We start from the raw sequence: 25,374 nt of genomic DNA, 5'->3' as shown, positions 1-25,374 counted from the left end.
GATAACACGGCACCAGGGGCAGTTGGTGGGTGTAATACCTGCCTACTGGAAGATGGGGGATCTGGGTGAGGAGGCCCAGTCCCGATCTGAGCAGGCTTGGAGATCTCAGCCCTGGGTCCCACATGCCTCGGCTCCTTCATGCGTGAGGCTCGTCCAAGTGTGTGGAGAGTGTCTTAAGCATGCCTGTGACTGGTTCCGGAGGTCTTTGGCTGCCGGGGCTCTGCAATAGAGAAATTTTATTTCAAATAAAAAATACGATTTCAAATTGTTAGATTCAGTCATAGTCCAGTGAATGTAATTTTTATTATGCAGCTGTTTTAATTTACATTAATTTCAGCATAGGTATTTGGATTAAATTCTAGAAGTTTTTATTTATTCAAGATTTACTTGCGGGCAGAATTTGTGAGTAGATGTTAAAACCCTCATGAGTTATAGTTGATTTAGCTTTGAGATACCTTTTACATGAATCATTAATATTTCAAAGTCTAGTTATTGAAACACTTCCCTTTGAAATGCTTCTGCAGCTTTGAATGGCATAAATCAAATAGATGACATTGGTGAGCAAGGGTAGGGAAGCCTAATGCACAGGGATGCCCCCACAAATGAAGGGAATGTTCGTGTACAATTTAGACAATGATTTTATGGGTATCCATTGTTTAGTCCTCTCTGCTTTTCTGGATGGGTGGCAGTTTTTATAATAAAATGTTAATGGGATGGTAGAATCACTGTGAGGATGAGTTTGTATTATAAATTTTGATTTGTTTATTAGAAAGCTATTGTAGCTTCCAGTCCTTTCAGAAGTGCTAATTAAGATTCCGAAGACCGTGGGTTTGACCTGAAACTCATTTGGGGAGGTTTGTATCCTCCCCAGACCTTTTAACATCTGAGCAAGAAGCCAGACATAAGCCCCAAGCACTGCTGGCTGTGGCCCCCCCAGGCAAAACAAAGCAAAAAAGAATTTCTGAGCAGTCTTCACTTTTAGTCATGCTTCTCATACCTACCCCCATTCCAGCGCCTTCGCTAATTCTTGACCCTGTCACAAATTCTGAACACAGATGTGTTCTCTTCTGTGGTCATCAAAGTCTGTGTCTTCGCCCACAAGAAGTTTTGCTAGTGGGGGCTGGAGTGATAGCACAGCGGGTAGGGCGTTTGCCTTGCATGCGACCCATCTGGATTCGATTGCCAGCATCCCATATGGTCCCCCAAGCACTGTCAGGAGTAATCCCTGAGTGCAAAGCCAGGAGGAACCCCTGTGCATCGCCGGGTGTGACCCAACCCCCCCCCCCAAAAAAAAAGAAGTTTCGCTAGCACCCTCACATCAAAATGTGTTAACATATTCTGTCCGTACTTGATCCTATTCTCATTCTCTTTATAATTATGGAGCTAAACTTTTAATTACCTCATTACATTTCCTCTTAAAACACAAAGCATTGTGGAGTAACCGTGGGCTTATAGAAAACTGAGCAGGAAATCGAGTTCTCACATACTTGCTGCCCACCTTCCTTGGGGCTATAAACATCTTCATCAGCGCCGTGCACTTGTTACAGTGGATGAACTGACACTGGCACTTTGCAATTGATGGAAGTCCATAGTTTTTATATTAGGGTTCATTCTTGGTGATATACAATCATTTTTTTGGATTGTGGGCCACCTTCAGTGGGGCTTGGGACCTTCCCGCTACCCAGTGCTCAAAGGTTGCCCCCAGGGGTGTTCAGGGATCCAACCCAAGCCTCCTGCATGGGAGCCTGTGTCCCAGCGTTGGAGCTGTCTTGGCTGCTGTGGAGGAGAAGCAAGCTTGTGTTTCCTACATAATGCAGTACAATCCAGAGATCAAGGGAAGTGGACGGCCAAAGCACAAGACGAGAAGCCTGTCCGGTATGGCTGCAGGCTTTCTGATTCCAGATATATGATATTCTGGAAGAGGCAAAATAATAGTAAAAAATGGTATTTGCTTACCAAGGATTTAAGAGGAGGGAAGGGAGGGATAAGTAGGTTGGGACTTGGCAGTTTTACGGGGTGAAATTCTTCTGTATCAGACTGATCAGACTGTAATGATGTATTTATCTCTACAGTTTAGCTATAAATTTATCACATTCTTTGTATTATTATAAACTTTGTAAACATTGCCCTTATTGTATCTTTAGTCTGTGTTGATCTATCATATTTTAGGCTGTATCTTATTGTATTTTTAGATGGCTTATGCATTATGCTCTTGTATTGTGGCAGTGAGTATCTTTACACCCTATTACAAAAATGATCTAAATTTTCTTTAGAGAAACAATTTTAGGCACTTTGATTGGGGCACATTTGGCTTTGCAAAAATTAGCTGGTGGAAACTTGGATTCCTTTGAGTTATACCTAGATTAGTTTGTTAACAATACAGTATGCATTTATTTAATAAGCTTGGACTTTTTGTTACAGTCCTTCCATTGTCTTTAAAATTTGTTTAATTTATTTACTTTTTGATGGTTTTTGCAAGGGGGGGAGCTGTTGAGGGCACAGCTGATGGTGTTTAAGGCTTACTCTGGACTCCGAGTTCCAGGCCCCCTCCTTGGGGAACCATATGAACCAAGTACATGAGAGGAGATGGCCAAGTTGAGGCAGAGGAGAGAGCTTCGGGGTCCTTGGGATCATTGCCACAGTGTCCAGAGGCCAGCAGACACCATGAAGGACTTAATTCACGCTGCTGGTTTCTGTGAATCTGGGTTGCCTATAAGATTAGTCAAATAATTTTATTCTTATTTTGAATGAAGCAAACATTATTTATTTATTTATATTTATTTTATTTTGCTTTTTTGGGTCACATCTGGCAGTGCACAGGGGTTACTCCTGGCTTATGCACTCAGGAATCACTCCTGGCGGTGCTCAGGGGACCATATGGGATGCTGGGAATTGAACCTGGGTTGGCCACGTACAAAGCAAATGCCCCACCTGCTGTGCCATCGCTTCAGCCCCCGAAACAAACATAATTTAATGTTGCAAGACAGTACAAAACTTTTACAAGTACAAAATTGTAGACAAACACTATATTGAAATTGCCAAAGAAGGGGCCCGGTACGGAGGCCAGGCCCAGTGGGCAGAGTGAGTCTGAGGTCCTGGGTTTGAATCCCAGCAGAGAACATCTCTTTTCTTTTTTAAAAATTTTGAGTGGGGCTGGATAGAGAGTACAGTGGGTGGGGTGCTTGCTTGGCACGTGACTCTGGTTTGATCCCTGGCACCACTTCTGTTCTGTTGAACCCTGCCAGGAGTGACTCTGAGTGCAGAGCCAGGAAGTAAGCCCTGAGCATATCAAGGGATGGCCCCAAACCCTCCATCTTTCAAGTTTTGCTTTTTAATACGTCTTTGGGAAATAACATTGAAAACGGGAGGTGAGAGCGAGAGCACGGAGTGTAGGAATTCCTGGCTTTAGTAACAAGGCACAGAGTGCCCGCGGGCAAGGGTCACTCAGGGACCAAGGGAGCGGCAGCCCCTGGTACATAGGGGTTACATTTTGGGTGACTTGCCTGTAGGTTGGTGTTATAAATGGGAGCTGGAGGAGCTTAGAGGAAAAGGTCGTGGGGCGTTGGGAAGTTCGAATCCTTAACAGGAGGGGACAGCCAACATTTTCACAAGGGAGATTTGAAGTGAATGGATCCAGAAAAATCCCAGCGCATAAATGACGAACGGCCTAAGTGATAGGCAGTAAAGGTGAGATACACAAATGATGAGTGAGCAGAGTCGATTAGAGCATCCTGATGGTACTCAGGAAATTGAACAGAAAAAAAGGAAAATCTCCACACCCGGAAGTCAGCCCAAGAAGCCCTGAGGAGCCAGGACTGGTGATGCGGGAAGTTTCCAGAGCAGATGAGGAAAGAGAGGATTGGAACTCTGCCCCGCCTAAAGGCGTTCAGGTGCCCAGCTGCAGCAGTGATGCTTCTCCAGACTGGCAGTGGTACCCGTGAGCTGCCCTGTTGGAAAGTGGGGTGGCATGGCAGCCTGCAGCCTGGGGACGCTGCACCAGCTTCCTCCTGCTGTGTCGGCAGCGAGAGGCCGTGGGCTGTTTGGGGCCGGTTCTTGCGACCATTTTGCACTGAGGACCAGCACACCTCTGACCCAGGTCCGAGGACCAGTAGGGAGTGACCATGGCAGATCAGTGCTTTGCAGCCTTGGGATGCCTAACGTTAAAAATCTCTGGTTTCGGGTATTTCCTTCTGTCACCCAGGTTGGCACTGAAGTGACTCTCATCAAAAGCCCATTTTTGAAATAGTAAAGCTGTAAAACTTATTTAACTTTCTAGCAAAGAAATCATAGGAGAAAAGGGTATGGATGGATGATTCGAGTAGAAACAAGCACGAACAAATTACAGTGCATCCGTGGAACCCCTGTGGGCTCTCGCCCGCCTTCCCCTGGGGGTCAGTCAGAGCCCCTATGCGCTCGCGCCCGCCTCCTTATGAGGGTCAGAGCCTATACGCTGCCCCGCTGCGGATGAGACCCCCTCCTGAGACTGTAAATGGCAGTATGAAGACTCACAGTTGGCTAGACATGTAAAACTAGATGATCATTCACGACCTACAACATTAAAAGTTCTTCACTAATGACAAACAATGTATAATAATTCAAAGTTTGGGGTGGGCGTAACCCCAGGGTGAGCATAGCACCAGGACCTGGGCAGACCTTGCATAGAATGGTCCCAGCAGCATAGCTAGGAGCGCCCCCTTCTGTATCCACATTCTCAGGTGTTCTGATCACTGCTTGGGGAACCCCCAACACACCCCCCAAAAAAGATAAGTGTTTTTCTATAAAACATGATTTACTGGTGAAATAGTGGTGGTTAGTAAGTTATGTAAAATCATCCCTTATGTTTTGGGTTTTCTTTTCCTCACTCTTTTGCTCCCTTGGCAAAAGTTTTCTATAAACCTTTTCTCTGAGTGTTAGCTCGCGGGAGACTCCAGGGCTCCCAGGGGAAGCCTTCCACATGGGCGATGCTGGGCTCAGGGCACAGTGCTCCCCGGGGAGTGAGGCCAGGGGACCTCTCTGCACCAACATACGGGCTTTACTCTGTTCTGTCACACTCTCCCTTGCTGTGCAGAATCTGTGACCGTTCTGTCAGAATCCTTTTGTTGGAAACGAGTCTTAAAAGATTCATTTTAAGGGGGCTGGAGTGATAGCACAGCGGGTAAGGCGTTTGCCTTGCATGCGGCCGACCCAGGTTCTATTCCCAGCATCCCATATGGTCCCCTGAGCACCACCAGGAATAATTCCTGAGTGTAGAGCCAGGAGTAACCCCTGTGCATCACCAGGTGTGACTCAAAAAGCAAAAAAAAAAAAAAAAAAAAAAAAAAAAAGATTTGTTTTAAGAAATGAGCTATAAAAGATTCTCTCTCATCCTTCACTGAGACGCAGGGGGCTGGAGGGCCTGCAAGCAGTCCCTGACTCCGTCCCCCAAGCAACATGCTGGGAGGAGCCACATGGGCACCATGGGGTGAGGCCCGCACACCAGAAATCAGCCCAGACCCCGCAGAAAGGCCTTAGTCTAGGCACCAGGTAAATGGCTCAGGGGTTGGGCTTATGCCTAGTATCATGAAGCCCAGGTTCAGTTTGTGGCACTGCAACACTCCTCTGCATACACACACACACACACACACACACACACACACACACACCAGTGCCTCTACACATTTTCCTGATGGTTCCTGAGCACCAGACTCTCAGGCCCACACTGTGGACTACAGATAAGCAGCACGAGAGTGGCCCCACACCCCCTGAGCATTGCTGGGGACTCACCTGCTTTTTTTTTTTTTTTAAAGGGCCTGAGATATAAGGCAGGGGTCAAGATGCTTGCTTTGCAAATAGCTGACCCTGCTTTGGCGATCTGTGTCACCACAGTATGGTACTGTGGCCCAAATCTTCCTACCCCCACCACCCCTCCCCCCTCCCCCCACGAATCGAAAAGTGGTTGATCTTTGTATTTGTTGTTTAGAATGAATTAAGAGAAGATCAGACTGGCCAGGTCAGATCATCTGCCTTTCTCAGGTATGAGTTGCGTGCTGCAGTTCCTAGCGGGCGCTTGCTGATTACAGGGAGAATGTCACCCAAGAGTCCTTCATCAGTGCTAAGCAGGAAAGCCAGTGTGGGGTCTGGGTCCAGCCGCAGGACTGGGCCCCTACCAGGGCGCACGCGTTCAGGGCAACGGCCAGATGGAACCGGTTTGTAGCTACTTTGGCTCTCACCTCCCCTTTCTGCAGTTCCCACCTTTGAATGGGCAGACATGGTCTCCCTCCCTCCCCCCGCCCATTATAGGTTTTGTCCCTGGCATATGGCCTGACCCTCATCGGCACCACTGAGTGCTCAGCCTTTTGTCCTTGTCTCTAGTGGAATTTTCACATCAGTTCCTAACAGCTGACATCCCTTTCCTCTTTTTTTTTCCTCCATGATACATGGTTTATTTTGCTATGATACTTTCAAAATGGGCTGGAGTGATAGCACAGCGGTAGGGTGTTTGCCTTGCATGCGGCCAGCCCGGCTGAGCCGGGTTTGATTCCTCCGCCCCTCTCAGAGAGCCCAGTTAGCTACTGAGAGTATCTCGCCCGCACAGCAAAGCCTGGCAAGGTCCCCGTGACGCATCCAATATGCCAAACACAGTAACAACAAGTCTCACGATGGAGATGTTACTGGGCCCACTCAAGCAAATCAGTGAACAACGGGAGCACAGTACAGTACAGTACAGTACAGTAATACTACATTCAAAGTATAGAAATAGAACCCTTCCAACAAAATTTCCTGACTGTGGTGGATGGTATCTATTACGTATCTGTCTCGTTCTGATGGACTCCTCAGTATCCGCTAGCTACAAGGAGCTTGGTGTAGTGTGTCCAGGAGCAGGACCAGTTACCTGATGTTTCAGTTTCTTATACCTTGTATCTTTCCCACATTTAAAAACAAACGGGGGAGGCTTGGGGTCACACCCGGTGGTACCCAGGGGCTTGTCTTGACTCTCTGCTCAGGGATCTCTCCTGGTGCTCCGTGGAGCACCCTGTGTGTGTGGGGAGGGGGTGCGGGGGGGGGGGGGGTTGAACCAAGGTTTGAACCAGGGTTCGCCGTGTGCAAGGAGAGTGTCTCTTCTCAACTGTCTCTCTCTGCTGCCCTCTCAATCTACTGTTGAATTAATAATCTTCAGTTTGTACTTCGAAAAAGAAATTAACATTGGATTTGTTGTCCTGGTTAATTTCAGTACTTTTTTTGATTTTAGGTGAAATTCAGTTTGAGTTTATTTGGAGATCCTGAGGGATACAATTAAAACAAAAATTGGAGTCCATCCTTAATTTTGTTTTTAGAGCGGAAGGAATTATACTGTAACTTTCCCTTATTTTTTTGGTGGGGAGGATTTTTTTTGTTGTTGCCAACAGGAAAACGCAATCCCATTAAGATTTTTGGGTCATAGATCAGAGGTTTGGATCAACAAGAGAAATGAACTTTTGGAAGATTCTGGTTCGGTCTTACAGGCCAGTTTAAACCAGAATGTCGGCAGTGGCAGACTGCCCGTTTGTCCTGTACGGGAACTCAACCGAGCGCTAATAACGATCTGGGCGAGGCAAGAGGACTGTAGGCCGGGGGTGCCCCCCAGACACTGCGAGCTTGTGTGGGATCCTGACAACCTTCTCAGCACCCCCAGAAAAGCTGGGAGCAGGAACGAGGAGGAGAGAGAAGTTGGGCTAACAGAAAAGCAGAATTGTGTTTGTGAAGTTTGACCGTCGGCACCGGCTCTTCCCCCCGCCTAGTAATGAAGATCTACAACTGTAAAGAAGGGCCAAAGAAAGCACTTCGATTTTGCCTTGGAAAGCATTTCGTGATTATTTTTGTTGCAGATGGAACTTTGTAATTGTGTTTTTCTTTGCTTGTAATCCTGGCACGCAGGCGGTGGATCTAGGGGTAGCGGGTTACGGAGCGTGCCGAGGAGACGAAGGTGATGGGAATCTTTTTTTTTTTTTCAGTATTTCATTTTAAGTCACCGTGTAGTTACTCATGAGTGGGCTTCAGGCATATTAGATTTCAGCACCACTCCCTTAACCAGCGCCTGCTTCCCACCCACCAACCTCAGCCCCTTGCTCTCCTCACACCCTCCTGCCTCTGGGAGAGGCAGAAGTTTCAGACTTTGACACTGGATCACAGCACTGTCGCCAATAGGGCTTGTTTTTGTTTTTGTTTTTTTGCTTTTGGGGTCACACCTGGCGATGCACAGGGGTTACTCCTGGCTCTGCACTCAGGAATTACTCCTAGTGGTGCTCAGGGGACCATATGGGAAGCTGGGAATCGAACCCGGGTTAGCCGCATGCAAGGCAAGCGCCCTACCTGCTGTGTTATTGCTCCAGCCCCTGGAATAATTTTTTTTAAAAGATAAAATATACAAGTTAGGGACTGGAGAAATAATACGGCTTGCCAAGGTGCTTGCCATAGATGCTGCCCACACCAGCGTGAATCCCCAGCATATGGTCCTCTGGACGCCACTAGGATTAATCCCTGAGCACAGGGTTAGGAGTAAACCTGGAGCACCACTCACTGTGGTCCCAACCCCATCCTGTCCCCACCAACATATGCCAATCAATCCCATGGCAAAGAATTCATAGTTTCTGGTTATGCTTTCTGTGTGTGTGTGTGTGTTAAATTTCCTCAGCTCTGTCGTGAATTTTTTTTTAATCTACTAAAGTCTGTGCAATGTAGTTATCAGTTATTAGTCGACACAGTGTTCACCCAAATCCGGATTCCTAATAAAATGGAAGGGGGCAGAGTTCTTCACAGAAAAGTTTGTGTCTTTAAAAAAATCACCTTAAAATCCTTTTTTGCTGATTTCTTGTGCTGGGCCTCTGATTTTCTCAGACATACACAGATTTGCTCATGCACATGCAGACGGTCTGCTCCAGAGGTGCTGGTGCTTTGAGGCTGCAGGGAAATCCCACCGCGGTAAGGCTGCTTAGAGTGGAGAATAAGGGCCAGAGAGATAGTACGGAAGGAGGGCATTAGCTTTAATGCAGCCTACCCGGAATCAATCCCTGGCGTCCCATATGGTCCCCCAAGCACCACCATGAGTAATTCTGAGTGCAGAGCCAGGAGGAACCACTCCTGAGCAGCGCTAGAAATGACCCCAAAAAGCCAAAATAAATAAATAAAACCCCTCAAACTCAGTTAAAATCATTCCTACCCATCACAGAAATCGTCTGAGCTTTAGAAGACCTGAACTATGCAAGAACTCATAAATTGCTAGGGTACACAGAAAGTCGTTTCATGGTATATGCTCATAAACTCCATAAAAAAGTTGAACTATTAGATGTAAACAAATGGACAGCGAAAAGAGAAATGAGAAAATAACTTCAGGCGTGGTGAAGTGGACCAGTGTTTTGCTCTCGCTCTCGTTCCGTTCCTTTTGTCTCCTCCTGGTTGTGCTCGGGAGCCCAGGGGTCAGTCCTGGGGCTGCCTGGCCGCCGATGTTCCCCCTGATAGTAAGTGCTGCTGCCATCAGGGACCACTGTGGACCACGGAAGGCAGCGAGGGGCTCAGGTTGGTGCCCATGCGGGGCCTGGTTCACCCCTTCAACCTCCCACACCAGCCCCATTCAGTGTCTGTGTGAGACCGTCCCAACCCTAACCGCAGGCACCTTGCTAAGAGACGCCTGAGCTTGGCTGGAGAGTCATGAGTTGCCTGTTGGGTCCCATCTCTGCGCTGCGTGTTTCTCTCTGCACCCCCGGGGGTCCCCCGCAGCCCAGAGTGAGGAGTGGGTCCCAAGGTTCGCCGGCCAAGACACCCCCCACGCACAGTGACATCTGCTTGTAATATAAGAAATTAGACTTTATAAGGAGTAAAGCCTAATGTAATAGACGAATCTGTATCTTATCATGTCTTGAGTTGTTTCTGAGTTGTGGTCAAATGCATTGGTGTCCTTCAGGGTCAAACAGTAAACACTGAAGGAAATAGGAAAGGATTGAAGAATGATGGGTTTGGGGGTTGGTGATGGAGCTCAGTGGTAGAGCCCATCCATGACATGTGAAGCCCTGGGCTGGCCTGCTGGCACCATAGAACTAGACAAAAGACACATACTGACTCCCTCCTCCCACTCCCTGCCGCCTAATGGGTGGGGACTTTAAAAGTAAAAAAAGTAAAAGGCCCTCCCGTTGATCGTCGATTTGCTCGAGCGGGCCCAGTAACGTCTCCATTGGAGACTTTGTTGTTACTGTGTTTGGCATATCGAATACTCTCGGTAGCTTGCCGGGCTCTCCGAGAGGGGCGGAGGAATCGAACTCGGGTCGGCCATGTTGGCCGCTTGTAAGGCGAACGCCCTACCCGCTGTGCCAAAAATGGCACCTGTTGAAATCAGCGTGTTTGTTTTCTCTGCCTTCTTTACATGAAAGATTTTTCATTGGTGAGCGATTACTGTGTTCCAGAGACAGACCCTGCTTGTGTGATGCATTTATCCTTTCAACAGAGTTTCCTATTAGATTTTATTTGATTTTGTTTGATTCCAGCTTTTAAAAATCTTTATTTCTCTATTTCGTGTGAAAGGCAGTTTTTGTCAAATTTCTGTATCAAGGAGATTTTTCTAGTCAGGTAACTTGTGTAGAAAGGAATCGCGTTCCCTACTTTGGATCTGCTGATCTAAGAATTGGCAAATTGCTAAAGGTTATTTAAGTATTTGAAAAATTGAACTTTGTTTCTTTTTAGGGTTAAAGTTACCTTTCTCTTTTTCCATTCGGACCTGGGTCTTTTTCAGCCAATTTGGGGGATTTGCATTTTCTTATTTAGTTCACATATACTGGTATCAGCTTATACATAAAATGGTCATATAACTATGTGTATATCTTTATATACAAAGAATAATCCGAAGACAGGTAAGAGACTTCTGGTGATTATTTCTGCAGAGTAAGAAGTAGAATGAGGAGATGATATCTTTGACGTTTAAAAAATAGTCAATATGGCAGTAACTAATGAAGTTGTTTTACTTGTATTGCTGGAAAAGAAACATATTCTTTCAGCCCTTTTAAAACATAAAGAAAGCATAGGTGTACAGAAGTGCTCATGCTTCTTGTCCCAACCTTCCCTGAACTGTGTCTCTCCTCTGCAGCTGGACTCTGGACGGTCTTCACCCTGGGCGGGGTGGGCAGCAAAGCTGCCGCCGCCCCAGAGCTGACTTCCCCGCTGGCCAACCAGAGCCTCCTGCTGCTCCTGGTGCTGGCCAACCTGACGGATGCCGAGGACGCACCCAACCCCTACCGACAGGCTGTCATGTCCTTTAGGAACACGCAAGGTTGGTGACTGTCTTCTCTTCTTCCTGAGGAGTTGGGGCGGGTGGGGTTTGTTTTGTTTTGTTTTGTTTTCACCTCGTCTTATGCATTATCCATTGTTGTGAAGAGATCCGTCAATCTTTTACTTTTTTCAGGTTGAAGATGAGAAAAAGTGAGTTTTTTTCCCCCCTTGTATGTGGCACTGTAACAGGAGGACAGTGCTCTGTGCTCTATATAGCACGGTAGCACTGTCCTCCCGTTGTTCATTGGATTTGCTCGAGCGGGCACCAGTAATGTCTCCATTGTGAGACCTGAGACCTGTTGTTACTGTTTTTGGCATATCGAATGCACCACGGGTAGCTTGCCAGGCTCTGCCATGTGGGCGGGATACTCTCGGTAGCTTGCTGGGCTCTCCAAGAGGGGCAGAGGAATCGAACCCGGGTGGGCCACATGCAAGGCAAATGCCCTACCCTCTGTGCTATCGCTCCAGGCCTCTGGAAAATCAGATAAATCAGAGATGGGTCCTCTGGGCCTTTTGGTCATCTCCCATTGCCTTTTCTTTGCAGTGAATTGGAATCGTTCTACCTCCTAGAGATTAAAATTCACCCGGAGCCTCCAAAAGACAGATTGCAGGGGACCTTTGTTGAAAGTCTTTGTTCCCGGGGCTGAGGAGGTGGCCCAGAGTCAGAGAGCACCGTACACGTGTGAGGCTCTGGGCTCCAGCCCTGGCTCCCCTGACCCTCTTCTGCTGGGATTTGCCCAGTGACCCCTGGACACTTCCAGGACTTGGCCCTCGTACTCAGCCAGGCACAGCCTGGAGTGATTGCTTTATTGACTCTGAGTACTGCCTTTGATTTTTTTTTTTTTTTAGGGGGGAGGTCACACCTGGAGATGCTCAGGGGTTATTCCTGGCTCTGCATTCAGGGATTACTCCTAGCAGTGCTCGGGGGACCATATGGGATGCTGGGGATAGAACCTGGACTGGCCACGTGCAAGGCAAATGCCCACCCCACTGTACTATCCTTCTGGCCCCCTGCTTTTGGGTTTGTTTGTTTTTTTAGGAGGGGAAAGGCCGACACATGGCACTGCCAGGGCTTATTCTTGGCTCTGTACTCAGGGATCACTCCTGGGCAGGCTTGGGAGTGACCACATGGGGTGTTGGAGATCGAACCTGGGTCAGCTTTTTGCAAGGCACTGCCCTCCCACTGTATTATTCCTCTGGCCCCAAATACGTCTGGGTGTGCCTCAGCAGCAGCTGATAGGTAAGTCCTGTTAGAGTCTCACAGAACTAAAAGTTCGAGCAGAGCTCTGCAAGCTTTTTGGTTAACTGTGTCCAGTGACTTGGGGGCCCCTGTGGTCTCTATCCTCACCTCTTAATTCTCTGACGCTGGAGCGGCAAAGTGGCAATCATATTTTCACAAGCAAATGAGCATGGCTGGGTCCTAATGAAACTTTTTCTGAAGTACGTTATGGGCAGCTTGTAGGCTGTGGTTGCCAAACCCCAGCATCAGTCCAAACCTGCCTACTGATCTGTTTGGAAACAATAGGAAATCTTTAAATAGCAATAATGGGGAGCTGGAGCGATAGCACAGTGGGTAGGGTGTTTGCCTTGCACGTGGTCGACCTGGGTTTGATTCCCAGCTTCCCATATGGTCTCCTGAGCACCGCCAGGAATAACTCCTGAGTGCAGAGCCAGGAGTAACCCCTGTGCATTGCTGGGTATGACCCAAAAAACAAAACCAAAACAAAACAAAAAAAAGCAATAATGTTAATAATATGTTATTTTAAATATTCCCATAATGTCCTTTAATAACACACAAGGTTTGTGATTTCTTCTCTCAAAGATTCTTTCTGAGGAGCAAAGTTTTATTTTTTTAACCTCTGTATTTATTGCCATAGTTTAGCGGGTAAGGCGTTTGCCTTGCACGTGGTCGACATGGCCGACCCGGGTTCGAGTCCTCCTCCCCTCTTAGAGAGCCTGGCAAGGTACCGAGAGCATCTCGTCCACACAGCAAAGCCCGGCAAGCTCCCTGTGATGTATTCAGTATGCCAAAAACAGTAGTAACAAGTCTCACAGCTTGTTGTGAGATGTTACTGGGCCCGCTCGAGCAAATCGATGAACAACGGGAGGACAGTGCTACAGTGCTACCTCTTAATACATTTCAGTTGGACCAAGAATTTTACTGTTTGGACTAAGAGTGACCAGCTGTAATCACCATGAGTTCTATTAAAGGTCTTTCTAAAGTAAAAAATTTTTCTATTAAATGATAAAATTATTTATTTGTAATTAATAAATTATATCTAATTTATTGTAAAATAAATTAAAACATGTTTTGTATATTTAAAACTGATAAGAATCTCAGTTCTTTGTACATAAATGAATAAATAATAAAATACATAAGGTCACTATTAAAAAAAAGCAAGGTTAATGTAGTAACCAAAATTTCTAGACTGTCCAGCAAAAATTAAGATGGGTAAGAAGACCAGTTATTGAATACAGAAACAATTTTGGGGGCTCCCACATTCTGTTTCAGGGCTGTTCTAGTGTAACTTCTTAGACATTGTAGCTGAGTGTCTCAGTCATTTATTATACCTTTGCTATTATTAATGTTTGGATTTGCCAGTGGTTCTGGTCCTTACAAAACAATTCTTTGTTGGGTGGAGAGATAAGGCCAGAAACATGGTGGCCAGGTTTGATCCACGGACATCACGCATAACCCCCGGGCACCGCCGGCAGTAAGCCCGGGGAACTGGGCTGGCACAACCCTTTTCATACCCCCTCCAAATCATATTTTTCAGAATATACAAAAAACTCCAGTTCTTTGTAATGTCATGGTTTTCCAGTGTTTTGTCTGAAAGGATTATAATTTTCTCTAATTTATCTTTCTTGACTTCCTTTATGACTAATGTTTAGCGTACTGATTTTTATGGTGTTAAGACTAGTTAAAATTATGTTGTTTGAGCTGTTATTTTATCAATGGATTACCCTTGGTGACTGTGACTATTAATTTCAAAAATTTTAATTTGAAGATAGTTTTTTTGTTTTGTTTTGGGGCCGTACTGAGAGTGCCCAAGGGTTACTCCTGGCTCTGTACCTGGGGGTCACTCTGGTGGGCTCTGGGGACTACGGAATATCAGGGGTCAAACCTGCTCGGCAGATAAGAGAAAGAACACATGGAGGGTGCGGGATCCCGGAGGAAAAAAAAAAAAAGAAAAAACAGGTTCCAAAAAGAGCCGAGTTCACCCGCAAGTTCCAGATGGAGTAGGTGCCGCATCCCGCCTCCCCCAGATGGAACCCCGGTGACCAGAAGCCTCTACAAACACAGCTCGAGTATGCGGGAACGAGGACTTTTTCTCAAATCTGCCGGACTACACCTCCCAGGTAACCTCTGATTCCGGAAGTCATGCCCACAGCCCGCCCCCCAGCGCCATCTTTGACGCCTTAAGCATAAGAGAAAGAACACATGGAGGGTGCGGGATCCCGGAGGAAAAAAAAAAAAGAAAAAACAGGTTCCAAAAAGAGCGGAGTTCACCCGCAAGTTCCAGATGGAGTAGGTGCCGCATCCCGCCTCCCCCAGATGGAACCCCGGTGACCAGAAGCCTCTACAAACACAGCTCGAGTATGCGGGAACGAGGACTTTTTCTCAAATCTGCCGGACTACACCTCCCAGGTAACCTCTGATTCCGGAAGTCATGCCCACAGCCCGCCCCCCAGCGCCATCTTTGACGCCTTAAGCATAAGAGAAAGAACACATGGAGGGTGCGGGATCCCGGAGGAAAAAAAAAAAAGAAAAAACAGGTTCCAAAAAGAGCCGAGTTCACCCGCAAGTTCCAGATGGAGTAGGTGCCGCATCCCGCCTCCCCCAGATGGAACCCCGGTGACCAGAAGCCTCTACAAACACAGCTCGAGTATGCGGGAACGAGGACTTTTTCTCAAAACCGCGCGGCCGCTTATGCGGCCGCGCGACATCTCTCTATATACAAAGTGATCAATGAGAAGTAAACCACCCAATCTTTCTCCCTGAAAGTCAGAGTTAAGTTTGGAGCACGGCCACAGCCCCAGAAACACAAGGACTTAATGCAGAACCCAGCAGCTTAGAGCAGAAAAGTGATAGGACTATGCGTTAATCCAGGCCATCAAGTCTGCCGGAGGGGAAAGGGTGTTGCCCCATTCGCCCTCTCTTCTCTGGAAAGAAGGATGGCGGCCGCATGGGAGCCTTGTGGACAGCAGGTATGAGCCGGGGGTGTGGGGGCGACTAAAACCTCATGGGAAGGGGGGCGTTCCGGTCCGTCCTTCACGCCCTACCGAGGTCACCAGTTGCCCCCCACGAGCGGCTCTCCAGCACGGCCACAGCCCCAGAAGCACAAGAGCTTAATGCAGAACCCAGCAGCTTGGAGCAGAAAAGTGAAAGGACTATGCGTTAATCCAGGCAATCATTTCTGCCCAGAGGGGAAAGGGTGTTGCTCCCTTCCGCCCTCCTCCCTCTGGAAAGAAAGATGGCGGCCACATGGGAGCCTTGTGGACAGCAGGTATGAGCCGGGGGTGTGGGGGCGACTAAAACCTCATGGGAAGGGGGGCGTTCCGGTCCGTCCTTCACGCCCTACCGAGGTCACCAGTTGCCCCCCATGAGCGGCTCTCCAGCACGGCCACAGCCCCAGAAGCACAAGGGCTTAATGCAGAACCCAGCAGCTTGGAGCAGAGAGGTGAAAGGACTATGCGTTAATCCAGGCAATCATTTCTGCCCAGAGGGGAAAGGGTGTTGCTCCCTTCCGCCCTCCTCCCTCTGGAAAGAAAGATGGCGGCCACGTGGGAGCCTTGTGGACAGCAGGTATGAGCCGGGGGTGTGGGGGCGACTAAAGCCTCATGGGAAGGGGGGCGTTCCGGTCCGTCCTTCACGCCCTACCGAGGTCACCAGTCGCCCCCCACGAGCGGCTCTCCAGCACAGCCACGGCCCCAGAAGCACAAGGACTTAATGCAGAACCCAGCAGCTTGGAGCAGAAAAGTGAATGGACTATGCATTGACCCAGGCCATCAAGTCTGCCGGAGGGGAAAGGGTGTTGCCCCATTCGCCCTCTCCTCTCTGGAAAGAAAGATGGCGGCCACATGGGAGCCTTGTGGACAGCAGGTGTGGGCCGGGGGTGTGGGGGCGACTAAAACCTCATGGGAAGGGGGGCGTTCCGGTCCGTCCTTCACGCCCTACCGAGGTCACCAGTTGCCCCCCACGAGCGGCTCTCCAGCACGGCCACAGCCCCAGAAGCACAAGGGCTTAATGCAGAACCCAGCAGCTTGGAGCAGAAAAGTGAAAGGACTATGCGTTAATCCAGGCAATCATTTCTGCCTAGAGGGGAAAGGGTGTTGCTCCCTTCCGCCCTCCTCCCTCTGGAAAGAAAGATGGCGGCCACATGGGAGCCTTGTGGACAGCAGGTATGAGCCGGGGGTGTGGGGGCGACTAAAACTTCATGGGAAGGGGGGCTTTCCGGTCCGTCCTTCACGCCCTACCGAGGTCACCAGTTGCCCCCCACGAGCGGCTCTCCAGCACAGCCACGGCCCCAGAAGCACAAGGACTTAATGCAGAACCCAGCAGCTTGGAGCAGAAAAGTGAACGGACTATGCATTGATCCAGGCCATCAAGTCTGCCGGAGGGGAAAGGGTGTTGCCCCATTCGCCCTCTCCTCTCTGGAAAGAAAGATGGCGGCCACATGGGAGCCTTGTGGACAGCAGGTGTGGGCCGGGGGAGTGGGGGCGACTGGAGCCTCATGGGTCGGGGGGCGTTCCGGTCCGTCCTTCACGCCCTACCGAGGTCGCCAGTCACCCCCCGCGAGCGGCTCTCCAGCGCGGCCATGGCCCCAGAAGCACAAGGACTTAATGCAGGGCCCAGCGGCTTGGAGCAGAAAAGTGAACGGACTGTGCGTTGATCCAGCCCATCAAGTCTGCCGGAGGGGAAAGGGTGTTGCCCCATTCGCCCTCTCCTCTCTGGAAAGAAAGATGGCGGCCACATGGGAGCCTTGTGGACAGCAGGTATGAGCTGGGAGTGTGGGGGCGACTAAAACCTCATGGGAAGGGGGGCGTTTCGCTCCGCCCTTCACGCCCTACCGAGGCCACCAGTTGCCCCCCACGAGCGGCTCTCCAGCACGGCCACGACTCCAGAACACAGAAACCAATTTCTTAACTATCTGACTTTCAGTAGAAATACTTCCAGGGTCAATAGGTAAAATAGCAGAAATTCAAAACCAACATTTAATTCTTGAACCCAGCTGTAGAAAGCAAATCACTTCACAATGCTTTTTCAGCATGTCTGATTTGGGGGGGGGGGGTAAACTCTAAATAATAGTGGTGGATCTTTTATTGAAACAATCTAATCAAAGCGGATAGAGTGTTAACTAGAATTCATCTGCCTCACAGGGACGGGGAGGGGTGGGGGGTGGGGTTTTATTGGGGTTCTTCATGGGAAAAAATAAGTATTGGTAAAGGGAAATGTGTTTGATGTTTGCATGACTGAGACATAAACCTGAAAGCTTTGTAACCTTTCCCACAGTGATTCAATAAATAAAAAATAAAAAAAAAAAAACCTGCTCGGCATGTGCAAGGCAAGTCCCCTACCTGCTATACTTAATTCTCTACTCCCCCCTTTTTTCTTTTTCACACCCTATCTTAATAGAGTATATTTGGCTTTATGTAGAAGGTTTTGTGCTCTTCGTTCCAAGTGACCACCATTTAGGATGGTGTTCATTTCGTGTGCAGCCCAAGCATTTCATGGTCATGATTACATCATGTGTATTTCAGGACCAAACTGCCCCGTGTCCCTGTATAAGACCGTTTCCTCGTTTGTCTACTTGGGTTGATTATGTGAATGTAAAAATAGTGATGAAGTTGAGCTTACATATCTTAGTTCTTTTATTTTTATCTTTGCCTTCATCATCACGACCACCCTGTTGTTCGTCGATTGCCTCGAGCAGGTGCCAGTAACGTCTTCTTCGTCCTAGCCCTGAGATTTTTTTTTTTTAAAGTGCCATATTCAAGGCTTTTTCAGGGTTAGGAGAATGAGACCCATCATTGTTACTGGTATTTGGCATATTGGGTATACCACGGGGAGTTTGCCAGACTCTGCCATGTGGGCATGTTACATTTGGTAGCCTGCCAGTTTGACCAAATTAGGAATGAGATGATAAGATGTCGCGCAGCCGCGAATGCGGCCGCGCGCTTCCGGGACCTGAGTGTGATAATCTCTGGATCCTAGCCGTTGTTGGAGTTACACGGCAGTTGGTGGGTGTAACTGTCTAGTTACTGGCAGGTCCAGTCCCAAACTGTGCAGGCTTGGAGATCTCAGCCCCGGGTCCCACACACCTGGGTTCCTCTGTCAGTTCTTTTATGCGTGAGGCTCATCCAAGTGTGTGGAGAGTGGTCCCAGCATGGCCTTGGCTGGGCCTCGGTGGTCTTCAGCTGTTGGGCCCTGGTGGAGACAGTCAGGCATAGGGTAGGAGACTCTGCCTTGTTCTCTCCCAGGAGCTGAGTGTGATGATCTCTGGGTCCTGGCCGTTGTTGGAGTTACACGGCAGTTGGTGGGTGTAACTGTCTAGTTACTGGCAGGTCCAGTCCCAAACTGTGCAGGCTTGGAGATCTCAGCCCCGGGTCCCACACACCTGGGTTCCTCTGTCAGTTCTTTTATGCGTGAGGCTCATCCAAGTGTGTGGAGAGTGGTCCCAGCATGGCCTTGGCTGGGCCTCGGTGGTCTTCAGCTGTTGGGCCCTGGTGGAGACAGTCAGGCATAGGGTAGGAGACTCTGCCTTGTTCTCTCCCAGGAGCTGAGTGTGATATCTTTGCCTTAAGAGATAAAAAAGTTCTGTTGTGTGGTTTTCTACATAATCCTTAGAAAACCATTTTTTTTTCAAATGGGAGCTCAATTTCTAATTTTTTTTTAATTTTTATTAGTGAGACACCATGAGGTACAGTTGTAGACTTACAAATTTTTGTGCTTGGGTTTCAATTATACAATGATCAAATACCCATCCCTCCACCAGTGCCCATTTCCCACCACCACTGATCCCAGTATCCCTCCCACCCCCCATCCCCCCATCCCACCCTGCCTCTGTGGCAGGGCATTCCCTTTTGTTCTCTCTCCTTTTGGGTGTTGTGGTTAGAAAACCATTTTAGATAGTACCAGAAAACCATTTAGATAGTACCCCCTGCTTGAGGCTTTTGTGTTATTCTAGAACATTTCGTTTCTACTATCTTCATATGTTTCAGTTGGACCAAGAAAGCGTGGCCAGCTGCAGTTACCACAGTTTCTACTAAAGTTCTTCCTAAAGTGAGATTTCAAGTGTAGAGGACTGGGGAGGTACCACCGGGCTTCCGGCTCTTGCCTCGTCCACATCCCACTAGTTTCTATCCTTGGCATCGCTTAGGAATGGTCCCCTGGACACAGCCAGGTGTCGCCCCCAAACCGAACCAAAGCAGCCAAAGATAAAGTAAAGGAAGGGTTGGAAGGGAAATCTCCTGGGCCCCGGGGCAGCACTGTTGGTGTTCTGGCAGCCAGCACTGAGCCCATCCTCACGTCCCGGTGTTTGTGTTCACGTTGCAGACAGCAGCCCTTGCCCCTCGTCCGCCCCCCACACCTTCCAGATCAACTTCAACAGCCTGTACACGGCGCTGTGTGAGCAGCAGGCCTCGGACCAGGCCACGCTGCTGCTCTACACCCTGCTGCACCAGAACAGCAACATCCGCACCTACATGCTGGCCCGCACCGACATGGAGAACCTCGTGAGTAGCCGCTGCTTGGTGCCTCTGGCGTTTCTTTGAATACTACTTTTTTTTTTTCTCTTTTCTTTTCTAGGGCTGTGTGTGGGCATGGTTGCCCCAAGGAGGAGGCCGGTCACTCCGGAGGGCCAATGCCGACAGACCTGGGCAGAGATGGAGGAGCCAGTGCTCGCGGCAGTGCCAGGTGTCAGACAGCAGCTGCGCCCCGCACTTCCCTGTCCCCGAGCCCTCCTCAGTACCCCCTGCCCGTGATTCTGTCTCACCGAGGTCTCCGAGACCCTCTGCTTTTTTCTGAGGTTTTTTTTTTCCTAGCAGTGCTTGGGGTTCCACATGGGATGCTACAGATTGAATCTGGGTTAGCCGCATGCAAGGCCCTCCTAGGCCCCTTCAAAAAAATTTTTTTATAGGTTATAGGGCCAGAATGTGGCTCAGCAGTAGGACATTTGCCTTTGTGTGTGAAGCCCTGGTCCGGATCTGTAGCACCATAAATAAGGGACGAAAGGGGGGAAAAGGTTTTATACCCTGGTGGTTTTGTGCAGCTGCTCAGTGCCTGCCTGCTGAGTGCATATGGCATGTCCCCAAGGGGAAGACTATTCTGGAAGGCCGTCTCGAAGCCCAGGTCAGTTATACTGGCCGTCATCGAAGTGTTTGCCATCTCTAGGTATATTAGTGGCATTGGTTCCAGTTTTGCTCATAAGTAGTAACTGCTACAGCTAATCAGTGATTCCTTCTTTCTTTTTTGGGGGAGGAAGGGCGTGTTTCTTTTTATTATTTTTTTTGTTTTTGTTTTAGGGCCACACCTGGCTATACTCATGGGTTACTCCTGGCTCTGCACTCAGGAGTCACTCCTGGTGGTGCTTCAGGGACCAAATGGGATGCTGGGGATTAAATCCGGGTCAGCTGCATGCATGTCAAATGCCCTCCCCACTATCTCTCTGACCTCAGATTCCCTTCTAATTAATGAGTAAATATAAGTGTTTCTGTGATTAGAAAAGCGAGCTGCCTCAATTCAGATTGTGTTTGAAGTATACACTAACATAGCTGTGCTATTGGTGTGCAACCAAAACGTGAACATCTCTGAAGAGCTTCTACATCAGTTTTTATAGAGCCACCAGCTTTTTCCATCTCCATTTTTCCCCCCATGTTAAAGACAAAATCTGGAGTACACATGGAATGTTAAAATCCATCTGAAGAGAGCCGGCAGTATATAGCTTGGCAGTAGAGCTCTTGCCTTATGACCTGGGTTGGTGCCTGGCATGGGGCTGGGAGCAAAACAGATTATTAAAAACAAACAGACAACCTTCAAGAGCAGATTGAAGAGCAGATTCTATGTCACAGTGACATCAAGGACAAAGAGCATAAGAAAAGAACCTATCTGCCCACCAGTGATATGCGTAAAATATTGACTTAAGTAGCAAAATGGGGTGTGGCAGTGTTCTCCCTTCCCTGAGTGAAAGCAGAAGGAGGCTTGTTATTGATGGGTTGGGATAACAGAAACTGTCCTGAGTATTCTAAGGAAAGTGGTGGGAATACACAGAAAGCCATGACGTTACCTGTTCTAGAAAGAGCCAGGTAAAGAAAGTTGGCCTATTTATGATGACACAGGTAAGACTTGTCTGATATAATGACATATATGAAAACAGGTTTTGTTGGGGATTTGTGGGGAGAAGTCAGGACTTGTTTCTTTTTCTTTTTTTTTTCTTTTTTGATTTGTTTTTCTTCCAAATTGCTCTTTGATATCTTCCTCTACCTTTTGCCTTCTGTAATACATATTTATTGCAGCTTTGATTTGAAAATATGTTATTGCTAGGAAATTTCCTGTGCTGACCGGATTTTGTGGGTGACAGTTCTTTCTATTTTTTATTTTATTTTATTTTTGCTATTAAGAAGAGAACATTGTGGGCTGGAGCATTAATACGGCAGGTAGGGTGTTTGCCTTGCACACAGCTGACTCGGGATTGATCCCCCATGTCCCACATGGTTCCCCTATGCCAGGAATAACCCCTGAGCATTCAAAAAGAAGAAGGAAAAAAAGAATAATATTGAGCGCATCCCACTTGTAGGATACGTTCGTGCTGGCGAGGCGCAAAGCAGATGGGTCTCTGCTTGCAACCAGGTGTGACCAACGGTGTCTGCCCTTGGCAAACAGCCTCCCCCTCTGTGGCTACTTTCTCAGACTCGCCTTCGCAGAGGGAGATGATTTTTTTTTTCCTTGCTGGTAGCTTAGCTACATGTCTACTGGAAAGAACTTTTAGTCACAGCATGGTTTGTGAGCTTGCTTTTTGCCACAGAAAAGTCTTAACTCTGAAGTGAAGTCGGAGGCTCCGTCACATAAGTGCAAAGTTGGAACACACTGAATCTGATCATTAAGAAATTGGACTAGTAAATCAAATGTTTTATTCCCTAGGTTTTACCAATTCTTGAGATCCTCTATCACGTTGAAGAAAGAAATTCACACCATGTGTACATGGCGCTTATAATACTGTTGATTCTTACAGAAGATGACGGCTTCAATAGGTCCATTCACGAAGTGGTGAGTTGCCGTGACCTGGATTCGAGTTAGAGAGTCGCAGACAGACAGGCCCCCTGAGAGATTTACCAGCACCTGGCCATGCCTTGCTTTTCCTTCTGGGCAGAGATTTCTATAAGAACCTGACTTAAGACAGTATGTCTGTGGATTTATGAACCTCCTCAAAATCGTTTAGTAATTGAGGCCAGAGTGATAGTACAGCGGGGAGGACGTTTGCCTTGCACATGGCCGACCTAGGTGTTCAATCCCCGACATCCCATATGGTCCCCCAAGCACTGCCAGGAGTAATTCCTGAGTGTAGAGCCAGGAGTAACCCCTGAGCACTGCTGGGTGGGATCCAAAAAGAAAAAAAAAATGTTTAGTGATTGATGTAAATACTTTTGCTATCCCATGGGTGAATTGCTACTCTCCATTTCATTTCCAATTTTTAGTTGTGACAGAAGTAATCACAGGGAATTGCTCCTTGTGTATAGAATAATTGAAAGAAGATAAAAGAAAGGCAAGAATACTAAGAAAACTGTAATTATCAGTCTAATATAATTTTTTTAAGTGTGTCATACTTTGGGGGCTGGAATGATAGTACAGTGGGTAGGGCATTTGCCGTGTATGCAGCCAACCTGGGTTCGATTCCTCCGCCCCTCTTGGAGAGTCCAGCAAGCTACCAAGAGTATCTCGCTCACACAGCAAAGCCTGGCAAGCTCCCCGTGATGTATTTGATATGCCAAAAACAGTAACAAGTCTCAGAATTTGTTGTGAGACTTTACTGGTACCCGCTTGAGCAAATCAATGAATAGTGGGAGGAGAATAGAGCTACAGTCATAATTTGACTTCAATTTTAGCTTTATTGATGAGTTTCATTCCAATCCATTTTATTTTCCTTTTTTGACAATTTTTGGGGGGTCTAAGTAATACATGTACATGGTTGAAGAACCTTAGTGGAACTCTGTTCTTGGTTACCACTTCCTAAAGAGAGATGGTTTTGACTCTGTTCTTCTTAATTATTTTTTAACTTTTTTTATTGAATCACTGAAAGATAAACCCTCATAAAGCTGTTCATGATTAGATTTTATACAGCGTTACAACACCCATCCCTCCACCAGTGTACAGTTCCTAGCACCAGTGTCCTCAGGTTCCCTCCCATCAACCCCCATCCCCTACCCCCTGACTCTGTTCTTCTAAATAACCTCATTATATCTTTTTTTTCCTTGCTTTTTGGGTCACACCTGGAGATGCACAGGGGTTACTCCTGACTCATGCACTCAGGAATTACTCCTGGCGGTGCTCCATGAACCATATGGGATGCTGGGAATCGAACCTGGGTCGGCCACGAGCAAGGCAAACGCCCTACCTGCTGTGCTATCACTCCAGCCTCCATATATCATTCTTTTTTCATTTATTAGGTTCTAGATACTAATTAGTATCCAAACCAAGCTGGTTTTAGTTTTTGGAGTTTATTTTGGAGGTAAGAGGGGTGCAGGCATGGGGCATAGGTCTTACTTCCTATGCCCTAGTGCTCAGAGCTTACTCCTGGCTCTGTGCTCAGGGATCACTTCCAGTGATGTTTGAGACTCAAGCCTGGTGGGCCACATGCAAAGCAAGCCTGCCATACAGCGTCTCTGGCACCAGCCTTCCTCGGCTGGAAGATGAGTCATTAGCTCCCTCTCTCACTTTCATGGGTTTCCATCTGGGTTTCCAGCTCCCGTCCTCGTTCATAGACGTTTTCTTCCTCCGTCTTGCCATTATTTATGGTTAACTGTCGTGTTACCATGATTGTGTTAATCATTACAGCTCTGTTGTCTAGTGTATGGTATTTGCATTTCCCTTTATGTACATGCTTACATTTTTCTATAACACCTCATTACCCGGGTTTTTATTTACATACAAATCACTAATTCACTTGCCCATACTTTCCCAGTACTGAAATGTCTAAATATACTAAATCACATAACCTGATTTCTTTCTTTCTTTTTTTTTCCCCCAAAATAAACTATTTTGTTAGTCTGTATGTTAATAGCCGTCATGGCACTGTGAAAATGAGTAGAATGCACAAAGAAAAGCAGTCAAGTGTGGCAATTCACAGTTCTTTCGGATCTCACCAGAGATTAAAATTAAAATGAGACTCCTTCCTACTTCTAACATTACTTGTTTCATTGGAAATCAGCCTATTTAGTTGCACCTTGCTGATATATTTGATGAACTTCTTTTTTTGTTTATAACTAATAATTTTTGTCCATTTAAAATTTTTTTTTTGCTTCTTTTGCTTTTTTTGCTTTTTGGGTCACACCCGGCAATGCACAGATGCACAGGAGTTACTCCTGGCTCTGCACTCAGGAATTACTCCTGGCGGTGCTCAGGGGACCATATGGGATGCTGGGAATCAAACCCGGGTTGGCCGTGTGCAAGGCAAATGCCCTATCTGCTGTGCTGTTGCTCCAGCCCCATTTAAAAAAAATATTAATGAATCATCGTGAAATACATTTACAGACTTACAGACTTTCATGATTGTGTTTCAAACAATGTTCAAGTACCCATCCCTCCACCAGTGCCCATTCTTCACCACCAGTGTTCCCAGTATCCTTCCTGCCACCTCCACCTCTTCCCACCTCCTGCCTCTGTGGCAGGCACAATCCCTCTTACACTCTCTGTCCTTTTGGGTGGGCAAAGTTCTTATGAAGACAGCAAATGTTGGGGAAAATCCCGAATGCATCCTCCCGGTCTAATCACCAACATTCTTGGGGTTTTACTTCCTCTACTTGTACCATCGTTGCTGCCGTTTATATTTTGGTTCAAGTCTGAAAACAGTAACCTAAACAACATCTGTAGAATTTCATTCATAAATA

The 25,374-nt window shown here is 47.5% G+C and overlaps 1 protein-coding gene across 4 annotated transcripts in view; it reads left to right on the top strand.

Moving 5' to 3' along the window:
• The window catches only part of DYM (dymeclin), a 300,303-nt gene that overhangs the window by 82,058 nt on the left and 192,871 nt on the right, over positions 1–25,374 (top strand). For all 4 annotated transcript variants that reach the window (XM_056138010.1, XM_056138009.1, XM_056138012.1 and 1 more), the window contains exons 8-10: positions 11,090–11,272; positions 19,829–20,007; positions 22,412–22,537. In XM_056138010.1, the coding sequence (XP_055993985.1) occupies positions 11,090–11,272; positions 19,829–20,007; positions 22,412–22,537 (488 nt within the window). The remainder of the gene's footprint in view (positions 1–11,089; positions 11,273–19,828; positions 20,008–22,411; positions 22,538–25,374) is intronic.

Source organism: Sorex fumeus, unplaced genomic scaffold (assembly GCF_029834395.1).
Source record: "Sorex fumeus unplaced genomic scaffold, SorFum_2.1 ptg000128l, whole genome shotgun sequence".
NCBI lineage: Eukaryota > Metazoa > Chordata > Mammalia > Eulipotyphla > Soricidae > Sorex > Sorex fumeus.
The sequence above is the reverse complement of the archived record's forward strand: the minus strand, read 5'-3'. Positions and strand labels throughout refer to the sequence as shown.